Source organism: Bicyclus anynana, chromosome 12, assembly GCF_947172395.1.
Source record: "Bicyclus anynana chromosome 12, ilBicAnyn1.1, whole genome shotgun sequence".
In the NCBI taxonomy this organism is placed as follows: domain Eukaryota; kingdom Metazoa; phylum Arthropoda; class Insecta; order Lepidoptera; family Nymphalidae; genus Bicyclus; species Bicyclus anynana.
The window spans coordinates 2,590,463-2,610,639 of record NC_069094.1 but is presented as its reverse complement, the minus strand read 5'-3'; the positions used below and the strand labels follow the sequence as shown (position 1 = coordinate 2,610,639).

General features: G+C 37.6%; 1 protein-coding gene across 1 annotated transcript; it reads left to right on the top strand.

Annotated features, from left to right (window-relative positions):
• The first annotated feature begins 791 nt into the window (after positions 1-791).
• LOC128198000 (oxamate amidohydrolase proenzyme-like) lies at positions 792-3,152 on the top strand. The gene has a single exon (XM_052884535.1). It carries the CDS (start codon positions 815-817, stop codon positions 2,402-2,404), a length of 1,590 nt encoding a protein of 529 aa, XP_052740495.1. The 5' UTR covers positions 792-814; the 3' UTR covers positions 2,405-3,152.
• The last annotated feature ends 17,025 nt before the right edge of the window (positions 3,153-20,177 follow it).

The following is a 20,177-nucleotide window of genomic DNA, read 5'->3' as shown; positions in this document are numbered from 1 at the left end:
TAGAATTGAAAAAGGAAGCAATAAATAGCGATTTAATGTGTTTACCGAAAGTCTTGTGATAGTGATAAATATTAGAAAGCTTGTGAATTATATTAATGCTATTAGAATACAATACCTATCTACAATAGAAACCAAAAGTCTCTGAATATAGACGAGACAAGTTCCCAGAATGTGCAAGAAAAACAACGGAAAATGACGCGAATATATTACGCCAACAGTGTCAAATAAAACAGTATTAACGTTTACTTAAATCCCAAAATTGTAATTAATATTGTACATATTATTTTTAGGCAACTGTTTTATGTGTCACACGAAAGCAAAGTATTTTGCTTCTTGCGCCTTTGAATACAAGATTCTAACTTAGAATCGTTCGCTACGCTCGTGATTCTTACTTAGAATCGTTCGTTACGTTCGTGATTCAATTATACAATCTTTCGCTTGCTCGGGATTCAAACTCTGCACTCGCAGCAAAAACGAACTTTGCTCTCTTTTTGAATAAATAGCTGTAAAACCTACAGAACTGTCACATAGTATACTCGTACCTAAACCCAAAAATCCAATAATTATTTATGGAGCATTAGAAGACCCTAAATATTATGTACACTTGGACAAACTTGCCTGTCTATTTTTTTTTATAAGAAAACTAGCAGATGAGAAATATTAATTAAAAAAATATTATTCCCTCTTTATAATATCAGTGTAGTAAGTCGGAAATTTTTTCATTGTAATGGTGATGCACGTCTTTGACTTTATATTGTGACGACTCGTATTTTGTTTCAGATTCTCAAAATTAGGTATAGTATAAGTGCACATAATGGAAACAAGAACCTTAGCTTCACGTGGCATGGCTGTGACCCCTCATCATTTGGCGACTCAAAGTGCTATAAGAATTTTAATGGAAGGTGGAACGGCTATGGAAGCGATGGTGGCTGCGGCGGCGACCATTGCCGTCGTGTATCCACATATGAACAGCATTGGCGGTGACGGATTCTGGCTTATAGTCCCTCCCTGTGGAGAATGTGTCGCAATAGAGGCTTGCGGACCAGCCGGCAGTTTGGCTAACCACCAATTCTTCGAAGGTTACAGTAAGATTCCGTTTAAAGGCCCAAAATCAGCAATCACGGTCGCTGGAACTATCGGTGGGTGGGAAGAAGCCTTAAAATATGTATCCGAAAGTGGCTATTCAAGGATGTCTTTGTCTAAATTACTTGCAGATGCAATCACGTACGCAGAAGATGGGTTTCCTGTATCGTCCTCGCAAATACAAGCACTGCAGTCATTCGGTTTTGATGAAAACAATTCTCAAGAATTCAGGGACATTTTTCTACCAAACGGAACAATACCTACAGAAGGCGAAGTATTTTGTCAAAGTGATTTGGCGAAAACTTTGAAAGATCTTTCACGAAATGGCTTAAATAGCTTCTATCGAGGTGAATTAGCGAAATCTATTGCCAAACAAATGAAGCTAGTTGGTATGCCTATCACTGAATCAGATCTTGCAAGATATTCAGCAATTAGGCGGACTCCACTTAAGTTGACTCACTCTCAAGGTGAACTTATCAATCTTCCGCCACCAACTCAAGGTGCAGTTTCGTTATCTATTCTCGGAATGTTAGATAAGCTGGGTATCGACGGTCAACATGAAGGTCAGTTCATTCATGCAACAGTAGAAGCAACAAAACAGGCTTTTGGTTTACGTGACCGGTATATCACAGACCCTCGTTACATGACAGTCGATGCCCAATCGTTGTTAGCGTCTTCAGAAATTACAAAAATGGCTAGTCAAATTAATCTCAATGAAGCTTCCCCAAGTGAGAAGGGATTAGGCCAAAGTGATACCATTTGGATGGGAGTAATGGACAGTAAGGGATATTCAGTTTCATTTATTCAGAGCACTTACCAACATTTTGGGAGCGGTATTGTGATACCTGGAACGGGAATCGTGTGGCACAACCGGGGTATTTCTTTCACGTTAAAGAGAAATCACTTAAGGTCTTTAGTACCTGGTAAAAAACCATTCCACACTTTGAATCCTGCTGCTGCGATATTGAACGACGGTAGGGTTATGATATACGGTACCAGAGGTGGTGACGGGCAGCCGCAAACCCAAGCCGCTATCTTCCACAGATACGTAATCCAATGTCTAAATTTACAGAAATCCGTTTCTGATCCCAGATGGGTGTACGGATCAACTGTGGAAAGAAATTTGAATACCTTTTTAAATCTGGAGAGTCGGTTTAGTAATGAAACTATTGAATATCTTAAAAAGCGAGGTCATAAAGTTGTTATTTTAGAACCCTTTTCGGAAAACGTGGGCCATGCTGGAGCACTAGTGAGATATCCTGGTGGTATTCTTGAAGGTGCATATGATCCACGAAGTAATGGGAATGCGGTTGGTTTTTAACTTAGTGTCTATTTATGGTAAGCGTCCACAGATCCGCATCGTACGCATAAGACAGATTTTAGTATTCTTTGTATTGAAAGTCACACAAGTGCGTCTACTGATCCGCATCGTACGTATAATGACCAGTGAAAACCAGTTCAATAAGCAGGTTTTTCAACCAGAGTGGAATAGGATTTTGTGAGATAGGCTAATGCGTTGTAGCCATGATTACGTTACCATTATTTGATGTGTATAGTTAACGACAACTCTAATAATAATTTACATCGGTATAGGTACTCAATTTATAATTATTTATTACTAGATATGATAATTAATAATTCTTTGATATTGTGTTTCCTACATTCAACTTTTATTTTTCTTATCAGAATTTAATGACCAGTGAGTTTACTTTTCAGAAAGGAATAGGGTATTTTTGTACTATGATATAGCCTATAACCATCTTGGCAATTATATATTTATTTATTTTTTAAATTTTTGCCATATCTTTTAAATATGACCAATGTTCTCCTTCCCTCTAACTATATAGTTGGAAAATACTAAGTTAGTGGGTACGACAATGCTCCAGCGGGCGAGGATCGAACTGCGACCCCTCGATGATGAGTCCGGCCGCTTCAGTGTTGAGTTATCGATGCTACATTTAACATGTACCCCATGTAATGATGAATATAAAAGAATTATTTTTAAATGGTTGTAAAAACTTGGTTTCTCATTGTAATTTAAATTTATTTAAACCATACGTTTTTTCTAGCATAATTAAAATTTTTAAATGTTTATTTTTATTTCATTGTTTTTGTTATGTTAAATAAAAATATACAATTTATCTGTCTTTACTTTAAACATTACCTTCAACAAGGAAGATTGTTAATCTTAATAACGACAGTTTTTTTTTAATTTTTTTAAGGTATGTCCGCGATGCCATACATACATATGTCTGTTCATGCTAACTTACTAAACCATTTTATCCTCCTGACCACCTCCCTGCTTATAGCAGAGAAATATGGAGTATGGTTCCACCACCTTGCTCCAATGAAGGTAAGCGTGCTTAGCGTAACACCACTAACTTTTCAACTCCAGATTGAGAATTTACGTGTCATACATCTTTCTCGCGGACGAAGTCGCTGACGTCAGCTGACAAAAAAAGTCATCATCATCATCATTATCAACCCATATTCGGCTCACTGCTGAGCTGGAGTCTCCTATGGTCAATAGTCCACCAAGCTGGCCCAATTGGCGGATTGGCAGACTTAAATTCTCTGGTATGCAGGTTTCCTCACGATGTTTTCCTTCACCGTTTGAGACACGTAATATTTAATTTCTTAAAACGCACACAACTGAAAAGTTAGAGGTGCATGCCCCGGACCGGATTCATACCCACACCCTCCGGAATCGGCAGAGGTCACATCCACTGGGCTATCACGGCTTTACTTTACGTGTCATACATCTATTTTCTCGCTGACGTCAGCTAGTGACAAAATAATTAGCTCATGTTATTTTTAGGCCTCTACACAATCAGCGCGCAAGAGCAAACAAAGCCTAACATAAATAACATGGCCAAAGCTCTGAAGATTGGCATTCGAAATTCGAATAATAAGTTCGTTAGCGAATTCGGCGTGTTACGGCCGCGAGTAAACAAATGCACGTCACAATACCGCCGCGGGCCGGCGAAATACTGCGAATATATTCCTAGCGTCAACTCTAATCTAATTTGAACTTTAATAACGCGTGGTAAGCTTCAAAATCGGCACGCGTATGTTTAAACCAATTTATTTGTGTTTATCGGGTTAGCCTTTGGGCATGCCAGCTACATTGTAAATCCTATGCATGCGCCTTTTTGTTGGGACGCTCTAAAATCGAGAATCGGTGTTAGCTTGTAAAGCTTATACTCGAGTTTCCTTTTTCAGTCATTTTGCAAAACTGATGACCTCTCTGGTGCAAAAATACACGGCAATGTATTTGTAAAGTTTAAAAATAAAAGTAAGTAACACCAAGTAACTAAGTAATGCTAAAGTTTGTTACTTTGTGAGGTTGTTGAGAGAGATTCTCTGGATGTATTAAATCGATTTTGAAATTCTTTTTATGAATAGAAAACTATGTTATTTTTGAGTATAACGATATTTTATACACGTATTCCAACAGGAACGGGAATTACGCAGGTGAAACCGCGGGGCATCTGTTAGTGTTTAATAGAACCACTTCGAACTTATCAGTTTTCTCGTCAGGGGTTGCCTGGTACAGATTGCTTTAAGCAATAAGGGCGCCTTTGCAGCTTGTTAGTTTAAATAATTAATTTTCAATGCTTTTTATTTATTTTTATATGCATTAAAGTATTTCTTTTTCTTCTTATTTCCAATAGCTCTTTAAGCTCATCCTGTAAAATGTTACCGCCATACTTGTATCTGGCATACATACATGAAGACCAAGGTAATTTAAGGGAACTCCTTAACGGTTTACAGTAGATACCTTGTGTTTGGGCTTGATTAATTTGTATTGATAGAATCTTAGATAGGTTAGGACTGTCATAAGGGGCTGGTGATGAAGACGAAAGACGGTTAAGGGAACTCCTCGTCGATTTAGGAATTTTCGAATTTAAGAATGAAATAGTAGGGTGTTCATATTTTACACTAAAAATGAAAAAAAAAAAAAAAAAAAATACAACCGACTTCAAAACCTAAAAACGTACCTACCCACTAAACTAAAAAGCGAAAAATAACATCATAATATTATTATGTTTTACCAGTTGATCAATTTGAAGACGGTGCTAATCCAATGATGTATTAATTCTAGCCATGAATATCTTTATATACATTTAATGTAAAAATACACTCAAATAGGTACTTACTGAAAAACATGAGTGCTATCAATGCATCTATTACTTTTATTAAAATTCAGTTAATGACATAGATACCATTTCCATTGCGTTTCAGAAAATTAATTATCCCCTGACCGCTTTCCGGTCTCAAAGCCTTCGACAACTCGATTGGCTCTCTAGAAAATTTTATAACCTTTTTATCATGTAGTTCAGTCTCTTTACCGTCTTTGAAAGGCCTTTGCTTAAGAAAGGAATATTAAGTAGGCTTTGTCTCACTCAAAGGCCTAGGCTTTATTGATTTACCCCAATACGCAGTTTAACCCACACGACATGAATACATTTTGGAGACAAAATTACAAGATGAGAATTTCACGAATAAAGACTATTTGAGCGGAAACTGTGTTTGATGTACCTGTGTATTAATCAGAGGCGCGTACAAGGCTTTGGAACTCTGGATCTATTTACTACCACCACTAGAAAGCCACGTTATTTATGAGTGTCAATGGCTATTTTATTGCAGAATTCTCACGGAAACGGGAACGGGTGAAACCTAGTACTTTCGGTCGGCTAGTACTTTATAACAAAGAAAATAAGCATTGCATAATGACATTCGGGGCTTATGAAGCCAGAAAGCCAGTTTTGGCTAAGATATATTCGCAATTGCAGCTATGATTTTATGAAATTAATTATCAAACTTCTTAAGTAGAAGAGCAGTGATAGCCCAGTGGATATGACCTCTGCCTCCGATTCCGAAGGGTATAGGTTCGAATTCGATCCGGCGAATGCATCTCTAACTTTTCTGTTATTCGTATGCGCATTTTACGAAATTAAATATCACGTTACACGTATCTCAAACGGTGAAGGAGAAACATCGTGAAGAAACCTGTTTACCTGAGAATTTAATTAATCTTAATTCTCTGCATGTGTGAAGTCTGCCAATACGCATTGGAGTGTTAATCTCATTCTGAGAGGAGACTCTTGCTCAATAGTCAGACGAATATTATGGGTTATTATAACAGATATTTGTACGTATACACATCGCTTTCTATCCCCAAAGTAAGTGTAGCTTCGTCCCTATCACACAAATATTTCCCAGTAGTGGAAATCAAACCCACGGCCTTGGTTGCCTAATCACTAACCTCGTCTGGTAAAGTATTTAGATTCCAAGATATGACCCAGACGGGTATTTTGACGGCCTCCGCGGCGCAGTGGTATGCGCAGTGGACTTACAAGATGGAGGTCCTGGGTTCGATCCCCGGCTGGACCGATTTAGGTTTTCTTAATTGGTCCAGGTCTGGCTGGTGGGAGGCTTTGACCGTGGCTAGTTACCACCCTATCAACAAAGACGTACCGCCAATCGATTTAGCGTTCCGGTAAGACGTCGTGTAGAAACCGAAAGGGGTGTAGATTTCATCCTCCTCCTAACAAGTTAGTCCGATTCCGTCTTAGATTGCATCATCACTTACTATCAGGTGAGATTGTAGTTAAGGGCTAACTTGTATAGAATAAAAAAAACCCACAAATACAACAGGAGAATATCTTATAAAAACTTCATTGATCTTTTACAAAGTCCATTTAATAATGACCGCTTTCCGCCTCCCAGGTTAATCGTATTCATGAAAATTCCACGCGTTACTTATTTGCCCATAAAAAATATTATAATGCGAATCGCTTACCATAATTTCACTCTTTATTACTTTACACTTTATCTTTTCATAGACAGTTTATGGCTGCTGATCTTTGTGGCGTAATTTTTGGTATAACCCATGTATTTACGGCGTGCTTTTGAAGCTATCGGGACATTATATTGCGAAGGCATTTCGGATTTAAGCTCTATCCGTTGGTCGGGGCCATAGAAAACTTAATAACTAGAAAATAGATATGACGTGTAGATACTAGACACGTGTGTATTAGCACAAACGGCTGGTGACATATACCTCCGAAATTGAAGAACAAACGTAGACACAGACGTCAATAGACAACTGTGTGCCTAGTGGGAGTTTTCAATATTTTCATACTGTTACTATCGCGTTGACGTAAACGCGAATTTATATGGAATTGAAACAGTTGTGCAGTAGTGCCACTAGATGGCGCTGTTTCAATTCCATAGAAATTCGTGTTTACGTTAACGTGATCGTCAAAGTATCAAACTGCCACTAGGTCCTCTGATTGGTGTGCCGTAGTAAGTTAAAAGATTATTATTTTGACATCTCAACCCTGGCATGAACCATTTTTTTATCAATTATTTTAATTTAATATTAATTGGTCAATTACAATTATTTTCAATAAGTTATTCTCTTTTTAAGGGTTAAATCTATTTACAATTGCGCTAAATCTATTTACGATTTAAAACTCTGTAACGAAAGTGAACGTAATTCCTGTAACAGAATACAACTGTTACAAACAAGATATTCGGATATGAACCTTGATAGCCCAGTGGATATGACCTCTGCCTCCGATTCCGGAGGGCGTAGGTTCGAATCCGGTCGGGGGCATGCACTTCCAACTTTTCAGTTGTGTGCATTTTAAGAAATTAAATATCACGTGTCTCAAACGGTGAAGGAAAACATCGTGAGGAAACCTGCACACCAGAGAATTTTCTTAATTCTCTGCGTGTGTGAAGTTTGCCAATCCGCATTGGGCCAACGTGTGGACTATTGGCCTAACCCCTCTGATTCTGAGAGGAGACTCGAGCTCAGCAGTGATCAGGGTTGATAACGAACGAAACAAGCTATACTGTACAAGTTTGTATGCTCGTATCTTTCAACTATAACATTGCTTCTATGTTTTTAATATATTCTATACTCTGTCGGTGATGTTTTTATGAAAATATAGGCTCACGCTTGACTACACTAATCTGTGAGAAAGCAGTAATACGGTCTTACTTGGAGCATTTACGAAGAATTAAGGTTTCAATTGTAAGCGTCTTGAAACACAAATACAAATAAATGTGTGTCACAAAGCTCAGTGTTCACTCGACTCTGTAAATCACACATGTACCTATACGCCATTTCTATTTTATTAGACGTCTATGGTCGCGGCTAACGATGTATTAACGGGGGAACTTTCCGGGATACTTTAGAGGAATTGGGTTTAGGAGATTAAACTGTCCAGGTACGGGGCTATTATGAGCCGAATACAAGCTTATGTTAGTACCTACCTATGAGTTTATTTTTGATTTTCACATTTTCGGAATGTTTCTTTAATCTATCAACTCGCAGAGCTTCGTTGTTCTAGTGGATAGCTATGCATGACAGTGGCGAAGGATGGAATTTTGATGAGGGCAAGCCGTCCCAAAGAAAAGGAAATTTACATAGCATGATACAAACTCCGGTTTCTGATATATTTAGATACAGTAAAACAATGAACATGCATGATTTTTTAAAGGTAACCCGGCCGGAATCGGCTTACATGGACTCTTCGCCGCTGATGCATGATGAGATCCTGCATTTGATTACTATGGGCATCACAGGCCCTTCATCATCATTAAAAGCCGATGGACGTCCAATGCTGGAGATAAGCCTCTTGCATGGACTACCAAACAAAACGGTCTCGACTCCCCACTAGGTCTACCTAGTGGGAGGTCGACCAAAATGAGGAGGTGAGATCGCAGTCAAAAGTCAATTTTGAAAATTCTTTTACTAATAGAAGGCCACGTTATTTGTGAGTAACATAGGCTTTAATATATCCCCACTTTCAGACGCGAATCGGATCTACACGGGTGAAATCTAAATACGCGAACCTAACCTAATGTTTTGGTCAAATTAAATGATCTAAGATATTCGGATGGCTACGTTCTATATATTATATGTATATGCAGTTCTGATATTATTACAAACTAGAATAATATTATGTCGGAACGTCTTGTATATATAGTTAAAGCACATAATATATGCACGTGTTGTTTAACATAATATCACGATTCGCGTACGATATAGAAATGTTGATACAATCTTCCCTTGATATACTCTAACAAACAAGATTTATAAGAGCGTATATTTTTAACTGGAGGCAATAAGAGGGGTGTTTTAAGCAGTAGTGTAATCTCAGAAGAACAAAAAATTTAATCTCAAAAGCTAGCAAACACAAAAGAAAAGAAAATTTTTTTTAAAAAAAAAGGAAAAAAAAAAAATATAGAATTTATTGTTTATTATTAATTAATAATTAATAATTGCCACAGTCTGCTTTTTGGCAATCTAACAAATACAAGCGAAAAATTTTTTTTTTTTTGTATTAAAGGTGACTTATGTGCGAGTGTTCTTAATAGACATGTTTGATGAAAGTCGGTTGAGCCGTTTAAAAGTTATGGGGAGGTGAAAGTAGGGAAGAACAACCGAATATCTGTAAATATACCTGTAATATAGGGAGTACTTACTTACTATACTTCAGGGAGTCTGTTCATAATTGGAATCGACGATGCATGCTTAAAAGCTACTAAAGGCTAAGCAGCACAGAGACTTGCTAGACTAATCCCACTGACAAAGTACCGAGCTTCCTGAAGCCGTATGTTCTCTGATATTAATTGATAGCACTGATTTGACTCTGAGCTGGAAATTAAACCGTAATTATGTGAATTTAAAACAAAATCTCGTTTTTTTATTTCTACAATCTTCTGATGGTAAGTGATGATGCAATCTAAGATGGAAGTGGGCTAACTAGTTAGGGGGAAAATCCACACCCCTTTCGGTTTCTATATGACATCGTACCGGAACGCTAAATCGCTTGGCTTTGGCATTTAAATAAGTAGCGGTCGCGTCTTGGATCAGTTTTTTACAAATCCCGCGGACTCCATAATAATAATTATAATAATATATTTATTTGCTGTAAACATGCTGAAAAAAATTTAGGAGTAAATAATATTTCTTTTGTAAATAGATCCTAAAATGTGCCACTTATTTGCAACATTATGAGACGAATATCGTAGCAATCCATGGATTCACCATGGGGGTGCCGGGTCCATCGCGTGGTAGGGAGAAATACTCCGAGCGAAGTCCAGGACTTGTGACCACTGGATGTAGGGTTAAGGAATTCCTTGACATACAAAGTATACATGCACAATAAAGTGGTAAAATTTTACGTATTTTAAAATGCAAGGATAAATAAAGGCGTGTGTTACATGAATTATTTGTATTACTTTGTATGAAAACATATTTTTTTTTTAATTAGAAAAATTACTTATGCAGTTCGGCTCCTTTAAGTGGACTTGTAAACTCCTTGAAGTTATGGAAAATACTCCGTAACACCCTGTATAATACTTTTTTCCGAGTTTCAAGTATCTATAAATATTTCGCCCAAATGTCTGTCTAGTCCCTTTTAAAGTCGTCTACGTCATAATAACTTGCTTGTATAGGATAATACGTAAGAACCCAATTTATCGTTTGGAAGCTTTAGACAGATTACTACTTACATGAAAGCACTCTATGTTGACAAGAAGCAGAATTTGTGACACACGAATTTATACCCTAAAGTTAATCCGCATATGGTTCAAATTACATTGATGTCACATCCGCGATTGTATTAGTAGTAAAATGCGTATGGTACTGTCGCGTGGTTGTACTAGGAAACGCAATTTCCTTAAGGCTGTGTTCACATTATTCACCCTTTACGGTTCACTGTGGTTCACTGTGAATGAATTACACATGACGCTTATGCTCCTGGCACGCAAAATGTGCAACTTTTAACAGCAATATGTGGATAGTACAGTACTTCAATCAATGATTACAAATTACAACCCATATTCGGCTCACTTCAGAGCACGAGTCTCCTCTCAGAATGAGAGGGGTTAGGCCAATAGTCCACCACGCTGGCCCAATGCGGATAGGCGACGAGGACGACACTTATGGCGTTATTAATACTCCGGATGAACTATGTCACGAGCCGCCCTATTACCAAAAACTAGAAAGAAAAGTTTTAAACAGTGAAAAAGGAAGAGAAAAACATGTTTTCAGTCTCCAAAGCGCAGGTAATAAGAGGCGAGTTATTCAGAGAACGGCCGTCCGACGGGAGTAAATAAATCGAATTTTGTTTGTCTTGTCTCGAACGCAGCGCAGACTTCCGACAATTTTTGTGAATATCCTATTATAAACGAAGTTTGTATGGATGTTTGGATGGTTGTTACTCTATAACGCCGCTACTACTGAAGCGATTTAGCTGAAATTTGGAATGGAAATAGATTTTACTCTGGATTAACACATAGGCTTTTACTTTTTATCCCGAAAAAATCCATGGTTTCCCGAGATTTGCGAAAACTGATGATTTTGATGATATGAATGTTTGTTACTCTTTCACGCCTCACGATTAACACATAGACTACTTTTTATTCCGGAAAAATCCATGGTTTCCGAGGGATTTGTGAAAAACTAAATTTCACGCGGACGAAGTCGCGGGCGTCCGCTAGTATGTCATATTTTAAATATGACCAATATTCCTGTTCTTCTTCATATATTCGTAAAAGACTGTAAGGAGTGGGAACGAAAATAGCCCAGCAGGCGGGGATTGGACCATAATCATTCGGTGTGGAGTCCAATCCCTTTTACCGTGGGCCTATTGAGATATTCATAGTCATTTTTATATCAGCCAATGCTGGACATAGGCCTCATATAGGGACTTCTAAACACAACGGCTCTGAGCCGCCTGCAACCAGCGGGTCCCTGCACGCTTTAACTTGTCAGCCTACAGAGAGGGGTTGAGCAAAACTGCACTTTCCGGTGTTGGGTTATCATTTTAGATGCTTAAATAGGAGTAAGATGTTTAATAATCCTTTGAAAATCATCACACTAAGGTTTTAATAGTAACAATCGATTCTGCTTTCTTCTGCTCATATTGCAGGATGACATCCTACTGTAAATTAAACGAGCTTATAATTATAATCTATCGATGTACGTTGTTTAAACTAATATTATTGTTGTAGATGAACTGTGGATAGACCACCAGTGAGTGTCATAGGCTATATTTTATCCCCGTATTCTCAAAGGAACAGGAGTTACAGCTAGTTTGATATGAAATGTGAAAAACCGTTTCGCAAAACAAATCTATTATTCATTGTTATTTTCAAGTCGTGTCTGAAGTGTGCGCCTGCTTAGAGAAAAGTCCTTTGTCGCAGTAAAAGTGTACTTGATCTAGACTCGAGACTTGAAGTTTTGAATTGTCACAGGACATTCTATTTTAGGTATTCCACTTCAAGCGCACTATATTGCCTCCTTAGAAATGTTTTAATGTATTGCTTTGCTTTGTTTTTCGACAACGAATCTATATCTGTACTAATATTATAAAGCTGGAGAGTTTGTTTGTTTGAACGCGCTGATCTCAGGAACTACTGGCACGATTTGAAAAATTCTTTCAGTGTCAGATAGATATATTTATCGAAAAACGAAACAGAATCACACGGGTGAAAACACGCGGCGTCAGCTAGTGAATTTACAAGGGAGCTTAGCCCAACGCGGGTACTCACGTGGTTAAGTGTAAAAAAAATTGTATTAGATGTTAAATGTTATTAGATGCTAAGTGTTTGCATAAACTTTGATAGTCAATAGTATAATTAATCTAGTATTATAAAGATGTAAAATTTGTCTTCGGACAGTGCGTGTTGCCAGTGATGACCTGGCAACTTCACATCAACTTCGCCGAAACCGAATGCAGCAGAAATTACGCGACTGACAACTCACAAAATTACGCTTGTTTGACCTCACCCTAAGCAAAGCTCGCTCCATCGTGAACTGATTGACCTGACGCCTTCTTATGTAGTCCATAGTTTTAGCCGCGCGACTATTACCCAGTTACACCAACGATCCATAAGATTTAGGGGATCCCTTAGCGTGCAACTCAGGCGAACGTTTCTTTTTCACCAATTTTAAAGAAACTCTTACAGTCTAAAAGGTTTCCCTAGTTGTCGAAGAAGGATTTTGGTACCATAAACATTCACATATCTTTTAGCTTAACGGTTATCTAAGAGTGTGATTATTTAGGGGGTCATAACTCATCACTGTGTGTGGGTTTAACAGGTTAATTTAATATAATGAACGTATAGGTTCAAGCCGCGGTATTTTATATGCAAAACTCAATTTATCTAAGCTAGCGCGGGAACTTTTGTCATCAATATGCGAGTTTAGTGAGAGCCCGCGGTCCTCGAGGCGGGCACAGAGCTTAAATCTGAAGTGCTCCACTTCATAGTCACAGAGTAGTGGAAAATAGACGGCGCGTTTATTCTTTTTGCCTTAAATAGGAAAAGACGTATCGGCAAATAGTTTAGCGCTAAGCTCCTATATATACTCGTACATACTTTGGTTTATTAGTAGCCATAGGTTTTATAGTATGGGTTGGGTATGGACTGAATAAACTGAAGGTAACAAAGAAAGAAAGAAAAAAATAATGTAATATATATAATAATAATAATGGGATGGTAGGTACTTAATGCAGTAAGCGGGCCACCGACTTAAATTACATCGTCAATTTCCTTGATTATTTATCGTTGATCGTTGTTATTTGGGTATTTATTTTTAGTTGATAAAGGTAATATCAATAAATAATTTAAGTTTCTGGGTTATATTTAATAAAATTCAAATTACATTTCATTGATTTCAAATCCGATTCATCATCATCATCATTATCAGCCAATGGACGTCTAGTCCACTGCTGGACATAAGGCCCTTGTAAGGACTTCCAAACAACTTGGTATTAGCCGCATCGGATTATAGTTACTTTTGAAAAGTACAAGTACAAGTTGGCATCTACCTAGATAACTAATAAACTAAGATTTGGAATAAATAAAACACCTTCAATATAGCGATTCATGTTACAATGTTAAAGCGTTAGTGGTTTCATTTTTATATTTCTAAGTACTTTTAAGTTTATTTAAGTCTATTATTTCCTATAGTCTGTGTTCACAATATAAATTCAAAGTCCTAATAGCTTCTAAGCCATTCCATTATAAATAACTAAGGTTGTGCTGAAAATAGCACCTTCGGGATCAAAGCCTGCAAACTGTGCAAAGCGTACCTTGAGTAATAAATTTTACAGTTATGTTAGGTTGATCATACTGGGAATTTTTAGTGAACGAGGGGGTTTTATGTTAGGTTCAAGTTAACGATTCAGTTTTCCAATATGGTGTTCGATGTAGAAGCTTGTAATTTAGTAGGCGATAAATACTTATTTAGTTATTCGACATGAAGTACGTTTGTCTTACTTTAGATCGATTAAAATTATTATTATATTAGGATGTATCAAGAAATAATACAATAAGGATTTTAAGCTAATAGCAGGGGAGCCGAAGAGGAGATTTTTGCAGTTACTCGAGCGCGTCAGATGAACATAAATGTAACGTGCAAGAAATATGACTATTTCTTGCACGATGTTGAGTACCTCCACCAAGTATGAGCCCTTAATATTATACCAAAAAAAAAAACTAACTTCAGAAATACTCAAGCAGCACGTCAGATTAAGATGAGGTAGGTCAGTTGATAGCTAAAAGGTGTGCATTTCGAAAATCTGACGATTAGAGCGTAACGTAATGGAATGGGAGGGTTACACATTTATAAAATAAAACCCTTATATTTCTGTTATCCCGCCACGAGCGCGGGTAATTTTTTACTTATTTTGAATGAAATAATCTCCTGAATAATGTTTTCTGATGTAATTTTTGGTGTTTTCTGTAATTTTTTCCCCACCACTGAAAGCGAAAAAATATTTATTCTTTCTATCATCTAATCGATTCCAATGGCGCTGTAGTAACTGCAAATTTAGCATCCCGGGCTTCTCTACTATAATATTCATATGTATCTTAAGAGAAATTTATAACCTAAGACTCGATTTTTGCAGAATAGATCAAGAAAGATTTAATATCAAGTGGTCGGACAAACTTCATTTGTTATCGGGTCCACCGATAGATGATTGATTGATTGACCGAACTCTAGTAGATGGCTCGGAAGGAAAACGTCTTACGACCATAGTTCTCTACTTTCATAATTTTGTCCGATTCGCCGTGAATCACAATCACAAACTTTGTGCAGTATGGTTAGGTACAAATATTTTGATCCTCGGCTCAAGGATTGTTAAGGTTGTTAGTAAGCTTTATACAGGTTTTATTTCAGAGTGTGCTTGGTCTAACGTCCTGTTCAGTTTTTATTGAGTACCATAAGACCGCCAGAAAACGCAGTAGTTTGCACCCTATCTCTTAAACGACTACAAAACGTTTTGAATCCTCGTTCGTGATTCGCACTTCTTTAGTTTATATTTTTTTATAACTTTACAAGTTAGCCCTTGACTACGATCTCACCTGATGGTAAGTGATGATGCAATCTAAGGTGGAAGCGGACTAACTTGTTAGGAGGAGGATGAAAATTCACACCTCTTTTGGTTTCTACACGACATCGTACCGGAACGCTTATGGTAGAGGCAGTTTTCTGCTGTATTCTCCTGCCATATTCTTTTAGCTGTAGTTTTCCTCACTTTTAGGGCTCCCACACACGGGCCACCGACGACGACCACAAAACGTCGCTACCGGCTTATTTCCTGTAGTTTTCATACATTTTATATCGACTCGCCGCACACGGTTGACGCTGGTGGCCGCCACACACTACAATCGTCGCTGTTCGCTTCTTGTGGCCCGCACCGGCCACTAAACGCCGCCACACGCCACCGCTTATTACACTGCATGTATGGGTTAAAAAAAAAGAGCCGGGATAGCCCAGTGGATACACCCTCTGCCTCCGATTCCGGAGGGTGTGGGTTCGAATACGGTCCGGGGCATGCACCTCCGACTTTGCAGTTGTGTGCATTTTAAGAAATTAAATATCACGCGTCTCAAACGGTGAAGGAAAACATCCTGAGGAAACCTGCATACCAGAGAATTTTCTTAATCCTCTGCGTGTGTGAAGTCTGCCAATTCGCATTGGGCCAGCGTGGTGGACTACCGGCCTAACCCTTCTCATTCTGAGAGGAGACTCGAGCTCAGCAGTGAGCCGAATATGGGTTGATAATGATGATGGGTTAAAAAGTAGCAGCCATCGACCACAAGTGTCGACCACCAGCCACAAGTGGCTGTCGCGCGCTTCAGCTACTTTTGTGGCTCCTTCTTGCTTCTTGTAGCGGCGTTTGTTTGACACTTAGTGTAGATATTTTCTGGTTTTTTATCTCGTCATCAACCCATATTCGGCTCACTGCTGAGCTCGAGTCTCCTCTCATAATGAGAGGGGTTAGGCCAATAGTCCACCACGCTGGCCCAATGTGGATTGGCAGACTTCACACACGCAGAGAATTAAGATAATTCTCTGGTATGCAGGTTTCCTCACGATGTTTTCCTTCACCGATTGAGACACGTGATATTTAATTTCTTAAAATGCACACAACTGAAAAGTTGGAGGTGCATGCCCCGGATCGGATTCGAACCCACACCCTCCGGAATCGGAGGCAGAGGTCATATCCACTGGGCTATCACGGCATATCCACTGGGCTATCACGTTTTTTATCTATTAATCAAAAAATGTTCCGAGTGGTTCTACTGACCTCGACCTGACCTTTTTAACTTAGCGAAAGGCCGGCTGACTTAATTAACTCTTTTGAAAGATGTCTGTGAAGTTTTAGGAATTTTGATTTATTCTCTTTAATGAAATGTTTCAGTGATAATTTGAACTTACTCCCAAAAAGACTCCTTGCCTCCTTGACTTTTTGATTGAACTTGAAATGTATTTTTTTAGGATTTTTTTTAAATTTTATTTTAAAACTTGCACCGATTATTTATATACTAGCCCCGTGGTCTCAGCGAGGTTAAAACGGGGATAATAAATATTTTTCCGGGATAACAGTAGCCTATGTGTTAATCTAGGCTATAATCTATTTCAATTTTAAATTTCAGCTAATTCGGTTCAGTAGACACAACGTGAAAGAGTGACAAACATTCACACTATTATGGCCATAATTTTTTCGCAAACCTCGGATGGAACCTTATCATGGATTTTTCGGGATAAAAGTAGCTTATATGTTAAATTAGAGTAATTTACTCTATAAAGATCAGGAATATATTATTATCAAGATAAACAAAGTATATTATTTATAGATCAAGACTATGATTATTGTGGTTATTTTTAAGCCTCAGAATGTTATAATAATAAAAGAGGCGACAAAGGAAAAAGACGTGAAAAACATGTTTTTGCGTTTCAATGTGGAAGTAATAAGGCGCCTTATAAAAAGCTCGACTGTCCGATAGCAGTAAATAAGTCGAATACTGTTTGGCCCGAGCTTAGAGGAAGCGTACACTATCGACTGAAAACAAATATTTACGAGTAAAGAAAAGTCATGATAGCCTAGTGGACATAACCTCTGCCTCCGATTCCGGAGGGTGTGGTCTTAAACTAGGCTGGGACCCTTGGGCACACAAGAATTTGGAGCCCTTTTGGAAAGTAACAACTTTTGGAAAGTAAGAAAAAGCGTATTATACAAAAATTTTTTTCAAGTATGATCATTTATCAAATAAGTACTGAATGCTGCTGTTTTTTTGGTTACAGTTACGATAATGGTTTCTTTTTTTTTTGGAGGAGGAGGATCCTGTTTCTTGTTCACGACACGTCGTGACTATGGTTTGCCTAGACAGACAAAAACGTGAGGTTGTTGAAAAAAGAGAAAAAAGAACAAGAAAAAGGGTAGATCGGTTCTGCTCCTAGCAACTGTCAACTTCGCATCTCGCAACTTCAGTCCCGTCGTGACCACGATCCATGCAAATGGGTCGAAATATCGACATTAAAAATCTCGTCGTTTTATCGTGGTATGTACCCGTTTAAATAATATTCATAATGAACAACCACGAAATAAGTTTAAAATCATTAGAAAATGAGGAAGTTCAGCCTCACGTGTGTACACTCAGTTAAGTCTCTTTGTTGCAGTCAACTGAATCTAGAGTCCGGAGCACTGAATTGTCACAGGAATTTCTATTTCAGTAATTCTACTTGAAGTTGATATTATTTTCTATACTATGGAGTATGGAGCTTCGTTTATTACTATTTATGCAAACCTTCTAAAGCTTTTTTCAGATAGCAACTAAACAAAGAATAGCCAATTTTGCTTTGACAGTTTTAGAATTATTAGTAAAGAAAATTATACCTAAAATTAAATAAATAAATTTTAAATATAGTCTTATAGGCCTTTAAATATAGTCTAATCTATACTTATATTATAAAGCTAAAGAGTTTGTTTGTTTGATTGAACGCGCTAATCTCAGGAAATACTGGTCCGATTTGAAAAATTCTTTCAGTGTTAGATAGTCCAATTATCGAGGAAGACTATATTATCCCCATATTCCTACGGGTACAGCGACCACGCGGGTAAAACCGCGCGGCGTCAGATAGTGTTCAATTGAATCCCAAATTCAGAACAAATTCAACCTTAAGTATTAAGTATAATGTTGAATTTGCAAATGCGACTACTTCAATTGAATGCCAAGAAGTTGTGTTTAGCACTCATTGAGTGGGGACGTTTTTTGATCGCTGATTGAGCATCCACGTTTTAATAAGATATCGATGTTTATAATACGTACTATTACCGTCGGAAACTTTTAAGAGTGAAACGAACTGTTACCCGCACCATCCCACATGAAACGAACTGTATTCAATATTTATGTAACATTTTGTTTGTTTAATGACAAGTCAGCTTTGCGATTTGACATGATGTTAAGTGATAAAGCAGTTGATGGAAACAGGCTCAGTGTGAAGAGGTACAAATTATCATACCTGTCTACTAAGACTGCGCTTTCTAGTGTTCTAGAAAACATAGTGTTAGTCGACATCCATGTCCATAATCTATCTCAATTCCAAATTTCAGAGTAACAAACATTCTTACCAAAAAAAAGAGTAACAAACATTCTTACCAGAATAACCATTACTTTTGCGCAAATATCGCACAAACCATGGATTTTTTCGGGATGAAAAGAAGCGTATGTGTTAATCCAGACTAAAATCTATTTGCATTTAAAATTTCAGCGAAATCGGTTCAGTAGTTGCGGCTTCAAAGAGTAACAAACATCCATACAAACTTTAGTAGATACTCACCATAGTTTAAATTCCAGTACCTCTCTGTAGAGTTTCACAGCGTATTTATAGCCCTACCCAGGACTCAAACCCAGAACCTCATCAGATCAGAAACCAAATAAGCTAACCACGAAAGGCAGTTCTGACATTAATAACAAAGGATACATGACAACACATCATTCAAAGTCACCGACATGTTCCATTACACTGCGTTAATTGCATTAGTTGCGTTACACTGAAGTTCTTAACCAGCTACAAGGGATTACAGCCAATTGATTACGTGTCTAAGTGGTGATACGTGTAATTGTGCTGCGTATTGTATACGTACAGTGTAGGCGACTGTACCAACTGTGTTTATAGTACAGTTGTGAATGCTAAATCATGATGTGAATTATTGGATTTACTTCTAGTCTTTGAAATGTTACATTTTTTAGGTTGTACCCTGCGTTTTTTGAGGACGCAATTTTTTTTTTTTAATATGGGTCAGTCAGAAAATAATTCATCTATTTCAAGAGCTTATCATAAGGATTTTAAAATGGTACCTATACCATGGCCATGTTAAAAAATTACAATTAAAAAATCATTAAGTATTTATTACACCATAAAAAAACCCGACTGCATAAAATATAAAAACTGGAAGGAATACAACAAGGCAAGTCCAAAATATTGTAGAAAGCAATTACAAAACGATCAGTGGACTATTCATTTGTCACGTAGTTTTAGTATACCTAAGATTTTTTTTGTTTTAAAGAATATTTGCCATAGCTTTTAAAGATGACGCATGATACGTGGGTGGACGTGGGTACGACAATAGACCTACGGGCCGGGGATCGATCACCCGACCCGACCGTTCTTACCGATGAGCTATTGAGGCTCTGACAAAATTTGACTGATAGACTCGATATAAACAAAATTTGACCAATAGACTCGATATCTCTTTAAAGAGTTAAGA